Genomic DNA, 19,578 nt, shown 5'->3' on the forward strand with positions numbered 1-19,578 from the left:
AATTTTTTTTTTTTTTTAAGAGATGGGGTGTTGCTATGTTGCCCAGGCCAGAATCAATCTCCTAGGCTCAAGCAACCCTCCCACATCAGCCTCCCAAATAGCTGGGACTACAGGCACGCACCACTGCACCCAGCTCCATATCTAAGAAACTTTATACCACCAAGAGACAATTCACATTTTCTTTTTTTCTTTTTTTTTGAGACAGAGTTTCGCTCTTGTTGCCCAGACTGGAGTGCAATGGCGTGATCTCAGCTCAACCACAACCTCCACCTCCCCAGGTTCAAGCCATTCTCTGACCTCAGCCTCCCAAGTAGCTGGGATTACAGGCATGCGCCATCACACGCAGCTAATTTTGTATTTTTAGTAGATACGGGGTTTCTCCTGTTGGTCAGGCTGGTCTTCAACTTCCCACCACAAGCGATCCACCTGCCTCGGCCTCCCAAAGTGCTGGGATTACAGGCATTAGCCACCACACCCAATTAGCATTTTCTTTTTTTTTTTTTTTTTTTTTTTTTTGAGACGGAGTTTCGCTCTTGTTACCCAGGCTGGAGTGCAATGGCGCGATCTCGGCTCACCACAACCTCTGCCTCCTGGGTTCAGGCAGTTCTCCTGCCTCAGCCTCCTGAGTAGCTGGGATTACAGGCATTCACCACCATACCCAGCTAATTTTTTGTATTTTTAGTAGAGACGGGGTTTCACCATGTTGACCAGGATGGTCTCGATCTGTCAACCTCGTGATCCACCCGCCTCGGCCTCCCAAAGTCCTGGGATTACAGGCTCGAGCCACCGCGCCCGGCCGCAGCATTTTCTATATGTGATATGTAATCAGTCTAATGACAATCATTCAGGGAGAAATAATTTTTAAAATTTTTCAAGAGAAAAAAACTACTACATCTCAATTTTAAGTAACTCAGTTTGAGGAAAGTTAAAGTGTGAAAAATTACGCCTCATTAAAAGCAAAAAAATCTTAGGCATACACTAACCTATATTCATTAAAATTTATGTACAAGAACACTTAGGCAGGCACAGAGGCGCATACCTACAATCCCAGCTACTCAAAAGACTGAGGCAGGAGGATCCCTTAAGCCCAGGATCCTTGCAAAAAAAAAAAAAAAAAAAATATATATATATATATATATATATATATATATATATATGTTCATAGAATGTCTATTTGTAATAATGAAAAAGTAGAAACAACCCAAAGGTCCATCTAGAATAAAAAGGGCACATTGGTGCTATATTCATAAAATAGAACACTACACAACAATGAGAATAAACACTACAATTACAAACAACAGCATAGATAAATATCATAAACAATGTTGAGTCAAAGTCAGACACAAAAGAATATATTCTATATAGTCCCATTTATATAAAGTTCAAAAACAGGCAAAACTAATCTTTAGTGTAAGAGATGGACAGTGTTTCCCCATGGGAGGAAACAGTTCAAGGATTCTAGGGTGCTGGTAACATTCTATTTCTTAAACAATATTGATTGCATGAACGTGTTCACTTTGTAAAAATTTGTCAAGATATACACTTTTGATTTACACATTTTTTGGATATATGTTATGCTTTAATCGAATTTACAAAAGAGGGAGGGAGGTGGGGAAATATGATTATTATACACATGTTCTTCCCTGCATGATACAAATACAATATTAAATATCTCTAATTAGTTCACTTTTTTTCTTTCCCATTTTTTTTGAAACAGGGTCTCACTCTGTCACCCAAGCTGGAGTGCAGTGACACAATCTCAGCTCACTGCGACCTCTGCCTCCCAGGTTCAAGTGACTCTCATGCCTCAGCCACCCAAGTAGCTGGGACTACAGGCAAGCGCCCCCAGACCTGGCTATAAGAGTCCGACAGATTCAGCAAACACTGCATATCACAGAATTTAAGAAGATTAAATGTCTCCTTTCAAAAGTTGTCTCACCTTTTGAATTTTTTCTTCTATATTACTGTGGTCATCACAGGGTTCCATTCTAATAAAAATTAAATAATTAGTCATATGAAAAAAATCACATGGTAATTTAATATCCAAAGAGCTAATTAGTCTGCAACCCACCCACCAACAACTACTCCAACAAAAAATAAAATTTAATCTGAAACCAATAATAATTTATTAGAAGAACTAGACTAGAAGTCATAACTATGTTCTATCCTATCATCATCTGACTATTGATATATTATTTTAATTAATGTTTGTGGGACTCTGTTTCCTCACCTGTAAAATGCAAGAGCTAAGTTAGTATCTAAGACAACTTCTAGCTCTAAAAGTCACTTACTTCTTTATTTGGTTTTCCAGTCCTACACATTCAGATCTCAAGTTTCGTACATGCTTAACTGATAATCTGCAAGAAAACACACAAAATGACAACTATAATATCATTACAATTAATTAGTATAGCCCACTTCTCTATTTTCCCTTTGCTTATCTTTGCTCAAGGCCTCTGGGTACAGCCACCAGTAAGCTAAAGGACTCTAGACTCTCTTTAACTATCATACAAGTGATCCAACACACAGGCTCCTACTGAGCTGCACCTAGGATTCATAGGTTAGTGTATCTTCTCTAATTACAATGATGGGGGTTAGTAAGAAGGACTCTGCTCTTATCCTCATCTCACATACCCAGGGGATAAATTTAAATATTCTCTAATACAGTCAGACAACATTTCAATTAATTTCAAAGGATTCTATAGCTTTAGTAACAGACAACAAAGCATTCTACAAAGTTACCCTATCCCTGTATTTTGGGAGGCTGGGGCAGGAAAATTGCTACAGGCCAGGAGTTTAAGACCAGCCTGGTTACAAAGCAAGACCCTGTCTCTACAAAAAAAATTAAAAACGAGCTGGGTGTGGTAGCACAGGCCTATACTCCCAGCTACTCAAAAGCTAAGGTAAGAAGATCACTTGAGCCCAGGAGATCAAGGCTGCAGTAAGCCGTGATTGTGCCACTGCACTCTAGTCTAGCTAAGCAACAGAGTAAGACCCTGTCTCTAAAAAATTTTTTTTAATTAAAAAAAAAGTATATACAACTTATACTTTGAGAGTAACAGCCTTGTCGATTTTAATTCTGTAATACCAATATTTAAACAATATGACACTTAGAAGAAACTCCAAGAAAAAAAGATATGCTAAATAGATGAACCTAAATATAAAACAGATTAAGTGGTTAAAAAAAATTATGGACTAACTACCTGAAAGAATATCTACTTAATGAAATATCCACTGATCAGACTAATAGACATTAAAAGTAATACACTGGCCAGGCTCATACCTATAATCCCAGCACTATGGGAGGCTGACGCAAGCTGATCACCTGAGGTCAGGAGTTTGAGACCAGCCTGGCCAACATGGCAAAATCCCTTCTCTACTAAAAATACAAAAATTATTAGCTAGGCAAGGTGACAGGTGCCTGTAATCCCTGCTACTCAGGGGGCTGAGGCAGGAAAATCACTTGAACCCAGGAGGTGGAGGTTGCAGTGAGCTGAGATCACGACACTGCACTCCAACCTGGGCAACAGAATGAGACTGTCTCAAAAAAAAAAAAAAAAAAGTAATTCACTATGGCAATATGGAAAAATTTACAAAATAAAATATCAAGACAAAAAGGACACAAAATAAACACTACAATTACAACTTTAAAATATATTTCCCTATTTTACAAAGCACATATGAAAAATTAACTTTTTAAACTAAAGTGGGCGGACACAAATGGCTCATGCCTGTAATCCCAGCACTTTGGGAAGCCAAGGCAGGTGGATCGCTTGAGGTCAGGAGTTCGAGACCAGCATGGCCAACATGGCAAAACCCTAATGATACTATAAACAGAAAAAAAAAAATAGCGGGACATGGTAGCAGGTGCCTGTAAACCAAGCTACTCGGGAGGCTGGAGCAGGAGAATCCTCTGAACCCAGAACGTGGAGGTTGCAGTGAGCCAAGATCACACCACTGCACTCAAGCCTGAGTAATGAGCAAGACTCCACCTCAAAACAAATAAATAAACCAACGTGATCTTTTCCTTTTCTCTAAACTTATATTTATAGTGTACCTGAAGTTTTTTTTTTTTTTGAGACGGAGTTTCGCTCTTGTTACCCAGGCTGGAGTACAATGGCACAATCTCGGCTCACTGCAACCTCCGCCTCCCGGGTTCAGGCAATTCTCCTGCCTCAGCCTCCTGAGTAGCTGGGATTACAGGCACACACCACCATGCCCAGCTAATTTTTTGTATTTTTAGTAGAGATGGGGTTTCACCATGTTGACCAGGATGGTCTTGATCTCTTGACCTTGTGATCCACCCGCCTCAGCCTCCCAAAGTGCTGGGATTACAGGCTTGAGCCACCACGCCAGGCCTAGTTTTAATTTTTTTTTTTTTTTTTTTTTTTTGAGACGGAGTTTCACTCTTGTTACCCAGGCTGGAGTGCGATGGCGTGATCTCGGCTCACCGCAACCTCCGCCTCTTGGGTTCAGGCAATTCTCCTGCCTCAGCCTCCTGAGTAGTTGGGGTTACAGGCACATACCACCATGCCCAGTTAATTTTTTGTATTTTTAGTAGAGACGGGGTTTCACCATGTTGACCAGGATGGTCTCGATCTCTTGACCTCGTGATCCACCTGCCTCTGCCTCCCAAAGTGCTGGGATTACAGGCGTGAGCCACCGCGCCCGGCCTTTTAAAAATATTTTATGCCGAAGTTATCTGACTATGTCCAGGCACAGTAGCCCATGCCTGTGATCCCAGCACTTTGGGAAGCTGAGGCAGGTAGACTGCTGGAGCTCCAAAGTTTGAGATCAGCTTGGACAACATGGTGAAACCTCATCTCTACTAAAAATACAAAATTAGCTGGGCACGGTGGCCTGCGCCTGTAATCTCAGCTACTCTGGAGGCTGAGGTGGGAGGATGACTTAAGCCTAGGAAGCAGAGGTTGCGGTGAGCCGACATCACGCCACTGCATTCTAGCCTGGGAGTCTGGGTGACAGAGCCAGATCCCGTGTCAGATAGGAAAAAAAAAGAAAAAGACAGAAAAACAAATAAGCTCACTCATTCAAAAAAAAGAGAGAGAGACCACACACTGTGGCTCACGCCTGTAATATCCCAGCACTTTGGGAGGCCAAGATGGGCAGATTACCTGAGGTCAGGAGTTTGAGACCAGCCTGACCAACGTGGTGAAACCCCATCTCTACAAAAAATACAAAATTAGCAGGCTAGATCATGACACTGCATTCCAGCCTGTGCAGCGAAAGCAAAAGTCCATCTCAAAAAAAAAAAAGAAGTTATCTGACTTTAAAAGGCAAAGATAATTGCCAGGGTTTTGAGGTAGGCATGAATTATTTCTACTGAAGTTATATTAGTGACATTTGTTCAAAAGAAAGAAATTATTTTCTAACTATGAAGGTACTACTTACTGTGCATTTTCCTGATATTTTTGGGTAACACAATCTTCTCTTTGTAAAATTTGTAAAAATCTGCTACGTGCTAAATGGCATCTGGCAATGCATTTGTTCAAGTCCTGTGGTTTTAAGTTAAATGTCTCTGCAAAATGATGAGAAGAATCTACACAGAACACAAATAAGATTATAGAAAACAGGCTGGTCTCATAGTAGCAGGTTATCAGAATTTAACATTAGTATCATTTAAGTTGGTATACAATCTCCCACTAAATTTGATTGACTTTTTTAAAAAAGAAAAGAAAAACACACCTACAAGCTAATAAATACCAAAAATGTTGAACTTTAATATTAAGAAACCAACATCATGTAACTAACAACTCGCCAAAAGCCAGTATACTACTAACATATAACAATACAACTGGCCGGGCGCGGTGGCTCAAGCCTGTAACCCCAGCACTTTGGGAGGCCGAGGCGGGTGGATCACGAGGTAAAGAGATCGAGATCATCCTGGTCAACATGCTGAAACCATGCCTCTACTAAAAATACAAAAAGACATGGTGAAACCATGTCTCTACTAAAAATACAAAAAATTAGCTGGGCATGGTGGCGCGTGCCTGTAATCCCAGCTACTCAGGAGGCTGAGGCAGGAGAATTGCCTGAACCCAGGAGGCGGAGGTTGCAATGAGCAGAGATCACGCCATTGCACTCCAGCCTGGGTAACAAGAGCAAAACTCCGTCTCAAAAAAAAAAAAAAAATACAACTAATGTTTTGTTTTGGTTTTGGGTTGTTTTCTTGAGACAGGGTCTTGCTCTCTTGCCCAGGCTGGAGGGCAGTGGCACAAGCATAGCTCACTGCAGCTTCAACCTTCTGAGTTCAAGGATCCCCTCACCTTGGCCTCCCGAGTAGCTGGGACTACAAGCACATGTCACCATGCCCATCTAGTTCTTTTTTATTATCTTTTGTAGAGACTGATGCTCAAGGTGTTGCCCAGGCGAGTCTTTTTTTTTTTTTTTTTGAGACGGAGTTTCACTCTTGTTACCCAGGCTGGAATGCAATGGCGTGATCTCGGCTCACCACAACCTCTGCCTCCTGGGTTCAGGCAATTCTCCTGTCTCAGCCTCCTGAGTAGCTGGGATTACAGGCACGCACCACCATGCCCAGCTAATTTTTTTGTATTTTTGGATGGTCTCGATCTCTTGACCTTGTGATCCACCCACCTCGGCCTCCCAAGGTGCTGGGATTACAGGTCACCACACCTAGCCTGATACAACTAATGTTAAGAAAAGTAAGATGACTTCTTTTTTTTTTTGCATGGAGTCTTGCTCTGTCACCAGGCTGAAGTGTAGTGGCACGATCTTGGCTCACTGCATCACTGCAAACTCTGCCTCCTGGATTCAAGCAATCCTCCTGCCTCAGCCTCCCGAGTAGCTGGGACTACAGGCATGCCACCAAGCCCAGCTAATTTGTGTATTTTCAGTAGAGATGGGGTTTCACCATGTTGGCCAAGTTGTCTTGAACTCCTGACCTCAGGTGATCCACCCACCTCGGCTTCTAAAAGTAGTGGGATCACAGGCGTGAGCCACAACTCCCAGCCAAAATGACCTTTTTATAAAGTAGGCAACTATAAATGATTTCTAAAGGTGAGTTATTTTATTTTATTTTATTTATTTTTTTGAAACAGAATCTCATTCTGTTGCCCAGGCTGGAATGCAGTGATGCAATCTGAGCTCACTCCAAACTCCGCCTCCCAGGTTCAAACGATTCTCCTGCCTCAGCCACCTGAGTAGCTCGGACTACAGGCGCATGCCATCACACCCAGCTAATTTTTGTATTTTTGGCAGAGATAGGTTTTCACCACGTTAGCCATCTCTTGACCTCATGATCTGCCCACCTTGGCCTTCCAAAGTGCTGCGATTATAGGTGTGAGTCACTGAGCCCAGTCCAAGGTGAGTTATTTTACACACTTAAAAATTTTCAGTCCATCTACCTAAAAAAATTCTTACTATAATCTGAGATATCTATAAATAAATGCAGTATTTATAGATACCTCAAATTACAGTAAGAGCTACTTTGCTTCCAAACAGAATCTTTTAACAAAAGAATAAAGTCAATATAAAAAAGTGGGAGGAGATCACATCATCTCCTTTGCTGCCATCAGTTTACTTTTCCTCCTAGTAAGACCAAAAGGACAAGATAACCAAATAAAACCATTGTTCATTTCATAAGCAATTCTTCACTGTATTACTAATAACCAAAGTAGAACTGAGAACAACCTACCTAAACTTTTCAGTTAGGTTTTTACCTGTGATAAATGTAGTAACTCCTAACAACAAAAATTTGAGTATTTTGAGACAAGGGCACGAGCATCGGATAGTTACAGCCATGCCTTTCTTGGATGTGCAGAAAAGGTTTGGCATTAACGTAGATCGGTGGTGGACAATCCAAAGTGCTGAACAGCCCTACAAGTTTCCTGCTTGATGCCATGCTTTTGAAAAAGAATGGATAGAATGTGCACATGGAATCAGTATTACCCAGGCAAAGAAAGCGTGCAAGATAGAATATGATGATTTCATAGAGTGTTTACTTCGGAGAAAAACGATGAAACGCGTGGATACCATCTGGAGGCAACGGGAAAAACTGATGAAGGAAGGGAAGTACACCCCTCCACCTCACCACACGGGCAAGGGGGACCCTCAGCCCTGAGCAGACATAGCTACTAATATCTGGAGGCCGATTTTCATGTTCTCTGTTCTCCACTGAAAAGGTTGTTTATGGAAAACCTCCTTGTCAAAGTGTGTAAAAATAAAGTATTGCTTCATCCTATTTCTTCTATTAAAAAAAAAAAATTTGCCGGGCGCGGTGGCTCAAGCCTGTAATCCCAGAACTTTGGGAGGCCGAGGCGGGTGGATCACGAGGTCAAGAGATCGAGACCATCCTGGTCAACATGGTGAAACCCCGTCTCTACTAAAAATACAAAAAATTAGCTGGGCATGGTGGCGTGTGCCTGTAATCCCAGCTACTCAGGAGGCTGAGGCAGGAGAATTGCCTGAACCCAGGAGGCGGAGGTTGCGGTGAGCCGAGATCGCGCCATTGCACTCCAGCCTGGGTAACAAGAGCGAAACTCCGCGTCAAAAAAAAAAAAAAATTTGAGTATTCTGAGGCCGGGCGTGGTGGCTCAAGCCCGTAATCCCAACCCTTTGGGAGGCCAAGGCGGGTGGATCATCTGAGGTCAGGAGTTCAAGACCAGCCTGACCAACATGATGAAACCGCATCTCTATTTAAAAAATAAAAATTAATTAAAAATTAATATAAAATTTTTTAAATGGCTGGGCGTGGTGGCTCACGCCTGTAATCTAAGTACTTTGGAAGCCAAGGCAGGTGGATCACCTGAGATCGGGAGTTCAAGACCAGCCTGATCAACATGGTGAAATCCTGTCTTTATTAAAAAAAAAAATAAAGGGCTGGGCACGGTGGCTCAAGCCTGTAATCCCAGCACTTTGGGAGGCCGAGGCGGGTGGATCATGAGGTCGAGAGATCGAGACCATCCTGGTCAACATGGTGAAACCCTGTCTCTACTAAAAATACAAAAAATTAACTGGGCATGGTGGCGCGTGCCTGTAATCCCAGCTACTCGGGAAGCTGAGGAAGGAGAATTGCCTGAGCCCAGGAGGCGGAGGTTGTGGTGAGCCAAGATCGCGCCACTGCACTCCAGCCTGGGTAACAAGAGCTAAACTTCATCTCAAATAAATAAATAAATAAATAAATAAATAAATAAATAAAAATAAATAAAAATTAAAAAAATTTGAGTATTCTGAAAATCAGGGAATTCCACACTGCATTTAACGATGCTTATCCAGGTCCCAGTATTGCCTCAAAGAAACCACCAGAATTTCTAAATATTTAACAGGAAATGAGTTTACTGAATTTAGAAGTTATCTAGAGACTGAACATGTTGACTGGAATTGGTTTAAATCTAGAACATATTTTATATAAAATAGTTTGTATTACATGTAATTTGGGCAGATCATCCACTAGCAGAAAAACTGTAAACATTCTTATATTACATCTATAATACCAGCACTTTGGGAGGCCAAGACAGGAGGATTACTTGAGAGCAAATCAAAACCAACCTGGGCAAAACAGAAAGACCCACCCATCCCATCCATTTAAAAATATATATATATATATTTATTTATTTATTTTTGAGGCTAAGTCTGCTCTATCAACCAGGCTGGAGTGCAGGGGCACAATTTTGGCTCACTGCAACCTCCCTCTCCCATGTTCACGCAATTCTCATGCCTCAGCCTCCCAAGTAGCTGGGATTACTGGCACTCATCACCATACCTGGGTAATTTTTGTATTTTTTAGTAGAAACAGGATTTCATCATGTTGGCCAGGCTGGTCTCAAACTCCTCACCTCAAGTGATCTGTCTGCCTCGACCTCACAAAGTGCTGGAATTACAGGCATGGAGCTACCACATCCAGTCAAAAAAAATTTTTTTTTTTAATTACAAATTGCTCCTAAACATGAAACAATTTTCAACCTCACTAATAAGAGAAATACAAATTAAAACTATACTGAGATTCCACTGTAACCTATCAAACTGAAGAGATAAAAATGTCTGATTATTTACTTGGTATGTTCTCAGGAGTTATGGGTAAAAGAAAAAAATAAAATAAATAAATAAATAAAAATGTCTGATTACATACTATGTTAATGAGCCTTTAGGAAAACAGATACTATCCATACACTAGTAATAAAAGTATCCATTCTTGCTGGGCACAGTGGCTGACACCTATAATCGCAGCACTTTACAAGGGCAAGGCAGGAAGAGTGCCTGATCACAGGAGTTCAAGACCAGCCTGGGAAATATGGTGTGACCCCTGTATTAAAAAAAAAAAAAAATTTAAAGAAAATGTTTCCCAACCCTTGTATTAGAACATGATAAAATGGCCAGGTGCAGTGGCTCATGCCTATAATCCCAACACTTTGGGAGGCCAAAGTGGGCAGACCACGAGGTCAGGAGATCTCAGATCATCCTGGCTAACACGGTGAAACCCTGTCTCTACTAAAAATATAAAAAATTAGCGGAGCATGGTGGCAGGCGCCTATACTCCCAGCTACTCAGGAGGCTGAGACAGGAGAATCACTTGAACCCGGGAAGCAGAGTTTGCAGTGAGCCAAGACGGTGCCACTCCAGCCTGGGCAAGAGAGCAAGACTCATCTCAAAAAATAATAATAAAATAAATTAATAGTAACTATGTTCGGCCGGGCGCGGTGGCTCAAGCCTGTAATCCCAGCACTTTGGGAGGCCGAGGCGGGTGGATCACGAGGTCGAGAGATCAAGACCAACCATGGTCAACATGGTGAAACCCCGTCTCTACTAAAAATACAGAAAATTAGCTGGGCATGGTGGTGCGTGCCTATAATCCCAGCTACTCAGGAGGCTGAGGCAGGAGAATTGCCTGAACCCAGGAGGTGGAGGTTGCGGTGAGCCGAGATCGCGCCATTGCACTCCAGCCTGGGTAACAAGAGCGAACTCTGTCTCAAAAAAAAAAAAAAAAAAAAAAAGTAACTATGTTCATTATGAGAAGATTGCAAAGTCCAGTTCCAGTAGAATATTAACAGTTTCCAGCCGGGCGCGGTGGCTCAAGCCTGTAATCCCAGCACTTTGGGAGGCCGAGGCGGGTGGATCACGAGGTCAAGAGATCGAGACCATCCTGTTCAACATGGTGAAACCCCGTCTCTACTAAAGGTGCAAAAAATTAACTGGGCATGGTGGCGTGTGCCTGTAATCCCAGCTACTTAGGAGGCTGAGGCAGGAGAATTGCCTGAGCCCAGGAGGCGGAGGTTGCGGTGAGCCGAGATCGCCCCATTGCACTCCAGCCTGAGTAACAAGAGCGAAACTCCGTCTCAAAAAAAAAAAAGGCCGGGCGTGGTGGCTCAAGCCTGTAATCCCAGAACTTTGGGAGGCCGAGGCGGGTGGATCACAAGGTCAAGAGATCGAGACCATCCTGGTCAACATGCTGAAACCCCGTCTCTACTAAAAATATAAAAAATTAGCTGGGCATGGTGGCACGTGCCTGTAATACCAGCTACTCAGGAGGCTGAGGCAGGAGAATTGCCTGAACCCGGGAGGCAGAGGTTGCGGTGAGCCGAAATCACGCCATTGCACTCCAGCCTGGGTAACAAGAGTGAAACTCCTCCTCAAAAAAAAAAAAAAAAAAAAAAAAAAGTTTCCTACTTGGGGTACATTAATGTTTTAACTTACTTTGCTTTTACTAAAATGTCTTCATGATTTAAAAATTGGAAAGAATAAAAATTTAAGAATCAAAACAAAAGAAACTTTTATAAATTGAACTTACTTTTAGAACTGGATTTAATATATTTCATTGCAACAAATCTTGCAAAATGATACATCAGATGAATAAACTTAGGACCACCAGGAGAAAGAAACAGTGAACCAACAACTTGAGGAAAGCTACTTCCACATTCACCCTATGAAGAAAAGAAATAAGATGATTTGAAGATATTAAGAGTAGCTCTAGGCCGGGCGCGGTGGCTCAAGCCTGTAATCCCAGCACTTTGGGAGGCCGAGACGGGTGGATCACAAGGTCAAGAGATCGAGACCATTCTGCTCAACATGGTGAAACCCCGTCTCTACTAAAAATACAAAAAATTAGCTGGGCATGGTGGCGCGTGCCTGTAATCTCAGCTACGCAGGAGGCTGAGGCAGGAGAATTGCCTGAACCCAGGAGGCGGAGGTTGCGGTGAGCCGAGATCGCGCCATTGCACTCCAGCCTGGGTAACGAGAGCGAAACTCCGTCTCAAAAAAAAAATAAAAAAAACAGTAGCTCTTACATTTACATCACACTATTATCACACTATTTTTTTAAGGGTGGGACAATCTTGCAGTAGAAGCCCCACATTTTCATGAGCACTACGCTGTAGGTTGCCATGGGGCTCCCCAGTACCTCTTCATAGCAGTGGCTTGGACATATTCAACTCTGTAGCAGAGTGCAAAGCAATCCAAGGGGGTAGGGCCCCTAGCCCACTGTCTTCTCATCATACTTTTTTTTTTTTTGCCAAGGCTAGAGTGCAATGGTTCGATCTTGGCTCACCAAAACCTTTCTCCCAGGTTCAAGCAATTCTCCTGCCTTCCTCCCCAGTAGCTGGGTATACAGGCATGTACCACAATGCCTGGCTAAAGTTGTATTTTTAGTAGGGACAGGGTTTCACCATGTTAGTAAGGCTGGTCTTGAACTCCTGACCTCCAGTGATCTGCCCTCCTCGGCCTTCCAAAGTGCTGGGCTTACAAGGTGTGAGCCACCACGCCCGGCCAGTCATCATACTATTTTTGAAGCATAAAAGAATTTGATCAGGGCTGGGTGCAGTGCCTCATGCCTGTAATCCCAGCATTTTGGGAGGCCGAAGCAGATGGATCACTAGAGGTCAGGAGTTCAAGACCAGCCTGACCAACATGGTGAAACCCAATCTCTACTAAATATACAAAAATAATCTGGGTATAGCGTTATGTGGCTGTAATTTCTTTTTTTAGAAAAAGAGCTGGGAAAGTACTTGTCTCCTTTACTGAATATCTGCAGGAGGCACCTCTGCAATGACCAGCTACTTGGGAGGCTGAGGTAGGAGAATCCCTCAAACCTGAGAGACAGACACTATAGTGAGCCAAGATTGCACCATTGCACTCTAGCCTGGGCGACAGAACAAGACTCCATCTCAGAAATAATAATAAAGAATTTGATCAGGATTATTCTGTTTAAACCACAAGTTAAATGTTTTGGCTTTTCTAAACCCTAAGTGGACCTGGTCAGAAAAAACAACTATAACAATATACCGGGCGCAGTGGCTCAAGCCTGTAATCCCAGCACTTTGGGAGGCCGAGGCGGGTGGATCACGAGGTCAAGAGATCGAGACCATCCTAGTCAACATAGTGAAACCCCGTCTCTACTAAAAATACAAAAAATTAGCTGGGCATGGTGGCGTGTGCCTGTAATCCCAGCTACTCAGGAGGCTGAGGCAGGAGAATTGCCTGAACCCAGGAGGCGGAGGTTGCGGTGAGCTGAGATCGCGCCATTGCACTCCAGCCTGGGTAACAAGAGGGAAACTCCGCCTCAAAAAAAAAAAAAAAAACAATATAGACAATCATTGATACTACCTAGGGAAACAAACTATAATAATACATGGTTGGTTGAAAAAGTTTTCTTTAAACAGAAACTGTGCTCTAAACGCTCAAGAACTCTAAAACCTACTTTCAGTGCACCTGGCCAGCAAAGCTGGTTTCTTCAAAATACATAGATTCCCAACCAAAAACCATCAAAGAAGACTACTCTAACTAATATTTCCTTGCTTATACTGTTAGCATTAAAGCATTAAAAAGATTTCTAAAAAGTTAAAGAGTTAAAGTCGTTTTTAACTTCTTTTTTTTTTTTTTTTTTTTTTTTTGAGACGGAGTTTCACTCTTGTTACCCAGGCTGGAGTGCAATGGCGCGATCTCAGCTCACTGCAACCTCCGCCTCCTGGGCTCAGGCAATTCTCCTGCCTCAGCCTCCTAAGTAGCTGGGATTACAGGCACGCACCACCACGCCCAGCTAGTTTTTTGCATTTTTTAGTAGAGACGGGGTTGCACCATGTTGACTAGGATGGTCTCGATCTCTTGACCTCCTGATCCACCCGCCTGGGCCTCCCAAAGTGCTGGGATTACAGGCTTGAGCCACCGCGCCCGGCCCAGTTTTTAACTTCGTAAAGTCTTTATCTTCTAACAAAAAGAATACTTACAGAAATCCTTTTTATCCATTCACAGCAATGTTTTCGGAATTCAGTATCACTTTTTTGGTCAAATGGGGGCCAACAAAATCTGGAAAACAAAAATAAAGCATTAGGATTATGCACAACAATAGCAAAAAAAAAGCCAATCTCAGCAAAATTTGTTTTTTGTTTTTGTTTTTTTTTTAGAAAAAGAGCTGGGAAAGTACTTGTCTCCTTTACTGAATATCTGCAGGAGGCACCTCTGCAATGACCAGGCAGCAGAGAAGAAAGCAGGCAGGTCATGGTGGGTAGGGGAGCATGGTGCAGGAGATGCCCACCCTCATTTCCAGTCCTCGAAAAATTGCTTGAAGATGGGAGTCTCACTCACGGCCCTGGGGCAGAATCTCCACCTGAGTGGTCAGGGCATACCACATGTTCGAGGTGAAGCCCTCAGCCACTTGCAGGGCTGCCTGCCACTCCTCATTCGCTTTTCGTCCCTTCCAGATATAGATCTTGCCACAGAGCCCACTGTCCAGGACAAAGCAGTCATCAGACATCAGCAGTTCGGGGGCAAAGGGGCTGGAGTCAGCCACCTTCGTCAGGTTCATCTGTCCAGTGGCATCAGAGACCTTATACAGAGCCATGGCCTGGGCATTTGTCTGGTCAGCTGTGAGGTCTTCCTCGGGGTTGCCCTCCTTGAGAGAAGGCTTGGATCATCTCATCAGGCTCTTCCCCAACAGTGACAGTCTTCACCTGGGCTCTGCCCTGTCGCTCACTGTCCTGGATGGCCAGGGCCAGGTCTCTCGCCTTGCTGCATTCCAGGATGTTGGACTTTCCACCACACCAGGCAAAGATGTTCTGGCCCAGGTCCAGGATGAAGCAGTCCCACATGTTGAAGCTGTCCCAGCTCAGTGCCCCCTCGGTGGCATGGATGTTCTTCTCCCCTTCACCTGGTAGAGTTTCTTGACAGCAGCTGGGGCTCCTGAGGAGGTCTTGTGAAATGCTGACTCCACACCACCTTCCTGGTACTTGAGGCCCTGTGGGAAGTAGCTCATGAAGAGACTGGACCCACTGCCCTGCACCTCACGGTGCTACACAGGCCGCTCTCCCAGCAGTGTGTTGAGATGCACAGCCAGCACAGCACAGGACCCCTGCTCATGCCAGGATGACTGCTGGCCTATCCACAGATGCAGATGGGAAACCTCCTCTGGGCCAGTGTACAGCAGTAAGTAGAAGTCCCCCGAGGAGAAGAAGACACCCTGGTTCTCTCGTGCCACAGGCACTGGCTTCAGCTTCTCCACCCTCCACACATGCAGGCCTGAATCCTGCACTGAGGCTGAAAATGGAGAGCCACTCTGGGGAATGACTGCGTACATGCTGTTTTCAGATCTGCCAAGGCCTTGATCCCTTCAGCAAATTTTTTAAAACTCAAACTTATTTCCCATACCATAAATATCAACATGTGGCCAGGAGCAGTGGCTCACCCGAGATCACTTGAGGCCAGGAGTTTGAGACCAGTCTGGCCAACACGGAAAAATCCCATCTCTACTAAAAATACAAAAATTAGCTAGGCATAGTGGTACGCACCTCTAGCCTCAGCTACTTGGAAGGCTAAGGCACGAGCATTGCCTGAACCCAGCAGGTGGAGGCTGCAGTGGGTCAAGATGGCACCACTGCACTCCAGCCTTGGTGACAGACTGAGACCCTGTCTCAAAAGAAAAAAAATTAAAGCAAAATGAATTAAAGCTAACATTCTTAGATAACAGATACAGAGATACCAACCTGTGAGAAATTATTATTATTTTTTTGAGATGGGAGTCTTGCACTGTCTCCCAGGCTGGAGTCCATCTGCTCACTGAAAGTTCTGCCTCTCAGGTTCAAGTGATTATCCTGCCTCAGCCTCCCAAGTAGCTGGGATTACAGGTGCCCACCAACATGCCTAGCTAATTTTTTGTATTTTTAGTAGAGATGGGGTTTCACCATGTTGGCCAGCCTGATCTCAAACTCCTGACCTAAAATATTCTAGCCACCACAGCCTCCCAAAATGCTGGGATTACAGGCATGAGCCACCACATCTGGCTGAATTTTTTTATTTATAAATATCTATAGGACTGAGTTGTGTTTCATACAAATAACTAAAATGGATTAAATGAAAGAATGAACAGCTATTAAAATTGCTGAAAATTAGCTAAACACAACAAACTCAATGGATCCACTGGACTAGTGCATAAATATAATATTAAAAAAATAGTAAATTAAGCCTGGAAAGAAACAGTAATTTGCCAGAGAGAAACATAAACAGATACATTTGAAGAGAAGAGAAGAATTGGCATGAAATATTATGACTCCTAGAGATAATCTTTATCATACTGTGGGTGCTACTGTTTTGTGGCTAAACAACAAGACAGAAAAACATGAAAAAGAGAAGTTTTGCTACAATTTTGGTAAAAAATATTAGGATTTAAAATTTACCTTTTGCTTTCCTTTCACATTCAGTTTTTTCAAAATTTTTATTCTGAGAAATAACTATTTAAGGCCTCATACTTTTTCTATAATTATATTCAGTATTCCCAGAAAAAAAATGAGCATACATAGGGAACAAAAAGACTAAAAAGCTAGAATGTCAATAGTGATACACTCTGGCTGATGGGTTTAGAAACAACTTTTACATTCTTATTTACTTTTTTTTTTTTTTTTTTAAAGACGGTGTTTCACCATGTTGACCAGGCTTGTCTCAAACTCCTGACCTCAGGTGATCCACCTGCCTCGGCCTCCCAAAGTGCTAGAATTACAGGTGTGAGCCACCGCGCCTGGCCAATTTTTACATTTTTCTATACTTTCTGAATTACTTAAAATGAGCCATAGTGTTGATAATCAGGGAAAAAACTAAAAATCTATTTTTATTTGGACAGAAGAAATGCTATACCTTAATAATAGGTCATTCCAAAAAATAATCCAAATACACCTATTCTCTTGCATACTCAGAACTTCAAATAAAAGCAAAATATTCAAAACAGATTATCAAAAATGAAAATAATGCCCCAAGCAATAGATCTACTTGTTGATTTTCAATATAAAAGCTTGATGGCACAATATAAATATCAAAATAAATTTGAATACTTTTTTAGATAGAAGAAACACAAATCACATGTATGCAAATTAACTGAGAACTGAGACTACAGGTAGTGGGTTTTTTTTTTTTTTTTTTTTTTTTTTTGAGACAGAGTTTCGCTCTTGTTACCCAGGCTGGAGTGCAATGGCGCGATCTCGGCTCACCGCAACCTCCGCCTCCTGGGTTCAGGCAATTCTCCTGCCTCAGTCTCCTGAGTAGCTGGGATTACAGGCACGTGCCACCATGCCCAGCTAATTTTTTGTATTTTTAGTAGAGACGGGGTTTCACTATGTTGACCAGGTTGGTCTCGATCTCTCGACCTCGTGATCCACCCGCCTCGGCCTCCCAAAGTGCTGGGATTACAGGCTTGAGCCACCGCGCCCGGCCGGTAGTGGGTTTTTACATGTTTATCTCCTTCTTAAACCATTTAATATTCAACAGCATATAACGATAGGGTAAATATAACAAGAATGATTTTTGCCTACAGCAATTGATGATTTAATATATATGTCACTGAAAAAAAAATAAGGATTTACAGAGACTCGAATAGACAAAACAACACTGCCCAGAGGCAAAGTAATAAGGTGTAGAGTACTGAACAAAAAAATAAGGCAAAATCAAGTTCATACAGATTGTTAAGTTGTTTTGCAACAATAATCTGCTTAATTATTAAGACCATGAAGAATGTTAAGAATTATATAAAATTAAAACTATGTTATTCATAAAACACACAATGATTTTAAGATATGTACCAAAGAAAAAAAACACCCAGATTTATAAAGATTAAGCATTAAATGTGTAAGACTAAATCTGAATTTTGTAATATTCATTCAAAACAATGGTCAAAGGCCAAGCTGAAATTCTGGCTTATATTAAAACGCAGTCCATTTTCAAATTTGGAAAGAAACTTAAGAAAATGAAATTATTTTTCCTTACTTGAAAACTTCTTTGGTGAGAGACTGGTCCAGTATTTGAAACAAAAAATAAGAAACTATATGAAAGGCATCACGGTTCAGCTTGTCAAACATGTTCCTAGTGGTTAAAAATGAAACAGAAGTAGGAAAAGAAAAAGAAAATAGTTAACAAACTAAACATCATCAAAAGCTGAGTTCTTACGGAGTTTGACACAAATTAATGTTTTAATTCTCTTCAGGAAGACAAGGCAAATTAATTTTTCTTATTCATGTAGATGTTATAACCAGTTAAAAACATACAAGCTTTTGTTTTCTAATTCCGAAAATGAAAATTCAATAGAAGACTGGCAGAACTTGCTTTAATGAAAACACTCTACAGAAAAGGAAGGAAAATCTAATTTGAGAGAGAATCATGCCCTATAATATAATACGAACCTACATTTACTAAATAACAGTAAATAATTAATATTTATTAAGAGTTTCCGGGCCGGGCTAGGTGGCTCACGCCTGTAATCCCAGCACTTTGGGAGGCAGAGGCAGGTGGATCACGAGGTCAAGAGATCGAGACCATCCTGGTCAACATGGTGAAACCCCGTCTCTACTAAAAATACAAAAAATTAGCTGGGCATGGTGGCGCGTGCCTGTAATCCCAGCTACTCAGGAGGCTGAGGCAGAAGAATTGTCTGAACCCAGGAGGCGGAGGTTGCAGTGAGCCGAGATCGCGCCATTGCACTCCAGCCTGGGTACCAGAGTGAAACTCTGTCTCAAAAAGAAAAAAAAAAAAAAAAAAGAGAAAAGTAATTCTGTCTTCCAGAAAGATTGATCATATTTCAAAAATCCCCCCACCTTTTTAAGCCGGGCGCGGTGGCTCAAGCCTGTAATCCCAGCACTTTGGGAGGCCGAGGCGGGTGGATCACGAGGTCGTGAGATCGAGACCATCCTGTTCAACATGGTGAAACCCCGTCTCTACTAAAAATACAAAAATTAGCTGGGTATGGTGGCGCGTGCCTGTAATCCGAGCTACTCAGGAAGCTGAGGCAGGAGAATTGCCTGAACCCAGGCGGCGGAGGTTGCGGTGAGCCGAGATCGCGCCATTGCACTCCAGCCTGGGTAACAAGAGCGAAACTCTGTCTCAAAAAAAAAAAAAAAAATTAGCTGGGCATTAGACGGAGTTTCGCTCTTGTTACCCAGGCTGGAGTGCAATGGCGCGATCTCGGCTCACCGCAACCTCCGCCGCCTGGGTTCAGGCAATTCTCCTGCCTCAGCCTCCCAAGTAGCTGGGATTACAGGCACGCCCCACCATGCCCGGCTAATTTTTTGTAGTTTTAGTAGAGACGGGGTTTCACCATGTTGACCAGGATGGTCTCGATCTCCTGACCTTGTAATCCAC

At 42.6% G+C, this 19,578-nt stretch overlaps 1 protein-coding gene and 2 pseudogenes across 2 annotated transcripts in view; 1 reads left to right on the plus strand and 2 right to left on the minus strand.

The window, feature by feature from the left end:
• HAUS6 (HAUS augmin like complex subunit 6) overlaps positions 1–19,578 on the minus strand; it is a 61,400-nt gene that overhangs the window by 35,484 nt on the left and 6,338 nt on the right. Inside the window, exons 2-7 of one of the 2 annotated variants that reach the window (XM_039474861.2) lie at positions 18,211–18,306; positions 14,193–14,271; positions 11,762–11,894; positions 5,410–5,557; positions 2,292–2,357; positions 1,940–1,988 (exon numbers count right to left, since the gene is read on the minus strand). In XM_039474861.2, the coding sequence (XP_039330795.1) occupies positions 1,940–1,988; positions 2,292–2,357; positions 5,410–5,557; positions 11,762–11,894; positions 14,193–14,271; positions 18,211–18,306 (571 nt within the window). Of the gene's footprint in view, positions 1–1,939; positions 1,989–2,291; positions 2,358–5,409; positions 5,558–11,761; positions 11,895–14,192; positions 14,272–18,210; positions 18,307–19,578 lie in introns of those variants that run through there. The other variant, XM_074394897.1, reaches the window with a different exon arrangement.
• LOC120366355 (NADH dehydrogenase [ubiquinone] iron-sulfur protein 5-like) lies at positions 7,749–8,241 on the plus strand (annotated as a pseudogene).
• Positions 14,278–18,204, minus strand: LOC141583731 (macrophage-capping protein pseudogene; annotated as a pseudogene).

The sequence above is a fragment of the Saimiri boliviensis genome, chromosome 2 (genome assembly GCF_048565385.1).
Source record: "Saimiri boliviensis isolate mSaiBol1 chromosome 2, mSaiBol1.pri, whole genome shotgun sequence".
NCBI lineage: Eukaryota > Metazoa > Chordata > Mammalia > Primates > Cebidae > Saimiri > Saimiri boliviensis.